Source organism: Ailuropoda melanoleuca, chromosome 2 (genome assembly GCF_002007445.2).
Source record: "Ailuropoda melanoleuca isolate Jingjing chromosome 2, ASM200744v2, whole genome shotgun sequence".
Lineage (NCBI taxonomy): Eukaryota > Metazoa > Chordata > Mammalia > Carnivora > Ursidae > Ailuropoda > Ailuropoda melanoleuca.
The window spans coordinates 5,774,212-5,780,211 of record NC_048219.1 but is presented as its reverse complement, the minus strand read 5'-3'; the positions used below and the strand labels follow the sequence as shown (position 1 = coordinate 5,780,211).

General features: G+C 56.9%; 1 protein-coding gene across 3 annotated transcripts in view; it reads right to left on the bottom strand.

The window, feature by feature from the left end:
• EXTL1 (exostosin like glycosyltransferase 1) overlaps positions 1–4,006 on the bottom strand; it is a 15,826-nt gene extending 11,820 nt beyond the window's left edge. For all 3 annotated transcript variants that reach the window (XM_002913296.4, XM_019802872.2, XM_019802877.2), the window contains exon 1: positions 1,938–4,006. In XM_002913296.4, coding sequence (XP_002913342.1) covers positions 1,938–2,704 — 767 coding nt within the window. In that variant the 5' untranslated portion in view covers positions 2,705–4,006. The remainder of the gene's footprint in view (positions 1–1,937) is intronic.
• Between the last annotated feature and the right edge of the window lie 1,994 nt (positions 4,007–6,000).

Below are 6,000 nucleotides of genomic sequence, written 5' to 3'. Positions count from 1 at the left end.
CCGCCCACCGGTGTTCACTGCCTCCCCTCCCCTCCCCCACCCTTGCAGGCCCAGTGAATGTGGGACAGCGGCTGTGGGATGGTGGCAGGGGCTGTGAATTGCCTCTTTCTCTGGCCAGTACTTGCTTATTCAGGCCACCTTCCGGGGGCTGCCCTGTGACTGGTGGCCTCCCTCTCTCCCTCTGTCCCTGTCCCATCTGGCTGCTTCAGGCAGCTGCCTGACATTTTAGGGAAACTGAGGCTTAAGCTACTCCAGAGATTACAAGGCCTGTCCCCTGCAGAGGGGCTGAGGCCAAAGACAGAACCTGTGAAATCGCAGAGGACAGTCAGAGGCTGCCAGGCATCACAGCTCGGAAAGAAACGCATCCACATGCTAGTCAGAGGCTGGAAAGCCTTGACCAGTTCTAGCCGACCTGGGATCAAGCAGTCAACCTTCAGTGAGTCAAGAGTTCAGCTACTGTATGCAGCTCCCTAACTTTCAGTTTCTCAAAGAAGTTCAGCTTAAAATAGCTTTCAGCTTCACCAGGGCAGTAACTAAAGTCAGCCCAAAGAAGAACCTTCTGTAAGCAAGAATAGCTAAGAGCCTAATCAGAAAGGTCAGGTGGGGCCACGGAGAACCAGAGAACTTGTTCACTGAAGGTGAGCTCCATCTGAGCTCTGAGCTTCAGGGGCCTGGGGTGGTGGGGGTCCCGATCTTTCTGATCACCGATGTTCTAAGGATGGGTCCAGGCAGAAGGGCCTGGGGGCTGACGAGGCAATTGCATTCCTACCTCTGGCTGTGGGGCTCCCTGGTGACCATGTGGCTTGAGGAGGCAGAGGGATTGCATTCCCAGGAGAGCCCTCTGGCTGAGAGAAGCCCCTGAGAAGCAGAGGCAAAAAGGGAGCTTGGCCACGTGAAGAATTCCCAGTGGGGAGTGGAGCTGAGAATAGCCCATGTTGTTCTAGGAGAGAACAGCTAGCTACCTGAGGGATGGAGCAAGGGAAGGACACCAGAGTGACAGGTTCCAACTCAGGTCTGCCCCAGAGAGGGAGGAGGAACCCTGTGCCGCTTGGGCCCTGGACGGCTGCAAAAAAACTTGAGTTCCTGCCTGCCCAACCAGCCTCTGGACACCTCCAGCCTCCTGGGGGTGCAGGAGGGTCAGGGTACTTAGGGGTTAACTGCTTTTTCACCTGAGGTGTGTCACTCCAACTAACCCAGGTAGGGGAGTTTCTGAACAACTCTCCATGTCCCATAGGCCACCATGCCCCTCACATGTCTCCAAGGCGGTTGCGGTTGTGCTGGCTGGAAGTTCTTCTGTAGGTCTGACCTCATTCATACTTGCTGTTTCCTTAAGAGATTAATCCCCCAACTTAGACACAAGGGCAGCTTCCATCTGTGACCAGTTCTCAAGCTCCGTAGCTCTTAGGTATGTGATGGGTTGATCATACACTCTTGGTTAAAACACAGAATTCTAATCTGCAGGCTTTGGAAACAGGCAACTCTGCATTTCAACACTGGCTGTGCTGTCTGGATGGCCTCAGACAAGTTACTTAACTTCTCTGAGCTTAGCGTCACAAACAAATGATAGCAGTTAGTATTATTTTATTATAACCATTATTTATAATTTAGCACAGAGTGAACACAATAGACATATACGTTAAAATGTTAGGAAAGGAGGAACTGGAATAAGAGAAAAAGAGTAAGTGGGAGTGAGTCGTATTTTTGTTTTTACAGATCCCCCAGGAAGAACTCCAAAACTGACTTTGCACACCCTGTGTGGCAAAGTACCATCTTGGGGGGGGGGTTCTCTCTGTCTAATTTGAGCAGCAGGAGGCCAGAGTTTGCCAGGCCTAGCAGGTTCTCGGGTCCCATCTCAATCCCGCCCTCCACCCTGGCCTCTGGGCTCACTCCATTGCAGATCCCTCCCACCCAGCCCCTGAGGGTAAAGGTCCACTTACTGCTCGGGTCCACGGTCCTGCTCACAGCGCCCATCCCAGGGGCAGGCAGACGAGTCAGCGCCTGCTGTGCGCCACCCGCCCCTCTCCTCTGCCAGGGCTAGCAGGGGCACCCCAGGGTGGGGGCTGTGCTGTCCCAGCTGGCCAGGTGCCCCACCTCGCAATGGGTGGGCTTCGGGAAGAAGCGGGAGGGCCACGTCAAAGCCAGGCCGGAAGGTGTCCACCGTGGGGCCGGCCTTGGCCACCATCGCCTGTCCCAGCTGGAAGGTCTGGGGGCAGAAGGCTGGGTGGAGACTGAGGACCAGATGGTTCCTTCCCCCATTCCATTGCGGGGGCACCGGGCTGCACTCTCCAGCGGGGGCTTCCAGGCCGAGGAGGAGGCAGGCCTCATCAGGGCTGACGGAGTGGTAGCGGGAGCTCTCAATGGAAGCCAGGATCCCGCGGTGAGCGTCAGAGATCGGTCCAGCCACCGGTTGCACGAACACCTTGAGACGACCACCCCTGCACTTGGAGACATCAAAGCAAGATCCCCAGTCGCAGCTGCCACCACGGGGGCCTCGAGGAGGTTGAAGGTCATCTTTTGGGAGCTCCCCTGGCTGGGAGAAATGCGGCAGGAGCTCCGCATCCAGCCAGCGGGGCCAGCCTTGGGGGGCACCTGCCCAGGGTCTGGTAGGCACTGCCAGGCGGAGAAGGGGGAAGACTCTCAGAAGGACGAGGAGCCAAGAGGCCGACAGTGCCAGCCAGAGGGACTTTCTTCTCCACGACTGCATGTGGCCACCCGCAGCCGGGGCTGGGGGAAGCAGGAGGAGCAGGGGCTTGAGGGTGAGTCGCTGGAGCTGGAATCAGCCTTCTAGTTCAGCGCCTTCATTATACAGATGGGAAGACTGAAGCCCATGGAGAACAGGCTGCCTGGGTAAGGTCGAACCTCAAGTCACCAGCCAGGCACCAGAAGGCCAGGTAGGAGCCAGCTTTGTGGCCTTGCCTTCTTGCAGTCAGGAATCTGCTTCCTTGGCCTTTGGACAACCAAGCCAGGCTTTGCCCCCCCAGCAGGGCCCCCTGCCCCTGGGCACTGCTCAGGCTGATGCAATCCCCTGACCACACTGCAAGGCCACGTCCTTCTGCCCTCCTGGCTGCACCCCCTGACCTTGGCCTCCGCGGAGGCCTTGGCAGTCTGCCAGGCCATGGGGGACCCGTCAGGGCTCTCACAGGAGGTGGCTTGGCCAGGGTGCAGGGCTGGACAGAAGCGGGGCTGACCTCCCCAATCCTCCCCTTGCCTGAGCAGCCCCCTAGTAGCCCTGGCCGCTCCTGTGCCCACTGGCAGGCACTCCTGGGCTGTGGGCCCTGCAGCTGGAGCTAAAATTAGACCTCGCCCCCCATAGGGGCTATCGTGGTCAGCTGAGGTCAAGGCCTGGGTGCAGCCGGAGCCCCCTGCCTGGGGGGCTGGGAGAGCTCTGGGTCCTAGTCCTCTCCCACCCTGCCGCTGTCCCCGGGCTCAGGCAGCTTGGCCCCTCCTCCCCCACCCCTAGCAGCTGGTCCTGCACCCTCTGACTTGGAGCTATCACGGTGCAGACGCCAGGGGACCCTGTCCCAAGCCCCTGTCCCATGTCCCCCCAGCCCTGCCGGAGTCTTCTCCCGTTCCCTCTCAGGGCAGCGTCTGGCCGGCCGGGATCTCTTTCCCAGCTAGCTCCTCCCCTGCCAGCCCTGATTCGCTCCTGCCTGGGAGGCAGGGTCTCCACTTAACCCCTTCCAAACCAGTTTCCTCGATGGGCGATAATCCTCGCCAGCAGGACCCACACCTCACAGCTGCCTCGAGTTATCACAGCCCAAACCTCAGAATTCACACATCAACCCTCCAAGACAGAGGTTTAGCCCTGTCATTTTTCACAGGTGAGAGAAGTGAAGCTCAAAGAGGGCTGGTATCTTCCTAGGATGACTAAGATGTGGCGGGGCAAGGACTTGAACCCTGAACTCCTGACCCTCCTCCTTAGAGCTTCCCACTGGTCACCCCAGCTGGGGGTCCGAGTGCGGGGAGTCTATCAGTCAGCAGATGAGAAAGTCCACAGATGAGAAGAGTGAGGTGTGAAGTGAGGGGAGGGGTGGTGGGGACGGGATGGGGTGGGTGGTATTGAGTAAGATGCTCTCAACTATTCCCAGGATCAGCCCCTTCTCCTTCAGAACCCCCCCCAATCTCATCCAGCTGCAGCCTTTTCAGGCCCACACCTGGCACCTCTCACTCAGGTGCCCAGGTCTGCCCTCGTCTGGAGCTCGGGAGGGAAGTTCTCGATGCTCGTCCTCCAGTCCTTATGGTAAGTTCTGGCTGACGTTGAACTTGGCTATCCATTAGTCCACGGCCATTGAGGGGTTCCCCTGCTCGCTTCCTTGGTCTGTGCTCTGAGAGGGGGCTCAGGAATGGGTGATGTCACACACTGAGGAATTGCTGAGGTGAAGGGGGAGACACAGATCCTGGCTGCCAGGAGCCCCAATCTGATGAGGGAGGTCACATGGAACCGGCCGACCTAGAGTGAATTCTGCCTCCACCTCTTAACAGCTGGATAATGTGGGGCCTCTGTACCCTCATCTCTAGAGGGAAGTAAAGATCTTCACCTTGAGGTGGTTGCCAGGTTAAATCTGGGCCTATCCCATGGGGTCCCTCAACAAGTGGCAACCTCCTTTCCTTGCTTGCCTTCCCCTGATCTCAGAGGGCCACTGATCTGACCAGGGAGAATGTTTTGCCCTCCATGGGAATGTTTTGCCATCCATGGGCAGCAGGTCTGAGGGAAGAGCACAGTTCATTCACCCAACGTCCTCAAAATGGCCAGCACAGGAGAAATCTGGCCTCTTTGCCTACAGGGTCCATCGCTGAGTGAGGGACTGACTTTCCCTGCACGCATCAGGCTTTCCCGAGGGGAGAGAGGCCTTCACACTTGCTGTTTGCTACTCCCGCCATTCACCTTGCTCAGCTAACGCCACCTCAACTGACAGGAATCAGAGAAAGTCTCTCCTCCTACAGGAAGCCTCGCTGACTCTCCTCGGGCTGGGTCTGGGCCCTCCTCTAGGTTCTCATGCCACTTCTTCATCCTTCTATCCCCGTACTCATTCATTCATTCGTTCATTCATTCAACAAGTACTTATTAAGTACTAAATGTGGGCCAGGTTTTGCGCCAGGCCCTAGAGATACCACATGAACAGTAACAGCTAATGTCCATATTACACTTACTATGTTCCACACGCAACTCCAAGTGCGTGTGAATCCAAGAGTGTGAATCCTCTCCTAGGGGGACTCTGAGGATGGTACTGTTATTATCCCCATCTGATAGATGGGAAAATAGAGGCCTGTCTAGGCACCTTAAGTAAGTTGCCTAAATTTCCACACGTTAGCCAGGATTTGGACCCAGGCAATCCATTCCTTCAGTCATCGCACCATCCTGTCTCCTGAGTGAGACAGGTACACCCGCATTCTTGCAGAAGGCACCGGCCCTGAGGAACACCAGGATCCAGGCAATTACAGGGAGAGGGGGGAGGGGTCACCGGAGTACACTGAGGGGCTTAGTGCAGGGGGCCAGAGACGTCATCTGAGGCAGTGACACCTGCCCTAACACTTGAAGGACACAGAACATTCTTTAGAAAAACCACTGTGGCTGCCTAGGTGGGAGCAGACAGGAAATGGCAGGAGTGGAGGCAGGAACAGCTTTTTTTTAATGACTCTGTCACCCCCACATGTCATTCATTCCCTCATTCCACAGCTCTCCTTCATGAGCCCGTACTGTGGGCTCTCAGGGCAGGGGACAAAGCAGACAAAACCTTGCCCCCATGGAGTTCACGTTCCAGGGAGGGGAGATGGGCAATGAGCAAAACATAAATAAAATATCCTGTGTCATCAGGGAAGAAAGGCTATGGAGAAGGGCAGGAGCTGCTGTGTTAAATGGGAAATGGGATGGGTCGGGAGGGGTGCACTGAGAAGCTGACGTTGGAGGTGAGGGAGTGCGGGGTGTGTGTGCAAGGTCAGGTCACTCAAGCAGGGTGGAGAGAAGCCAGGGCACAGGTTCGGGTGTTGGGGGGGAACGTG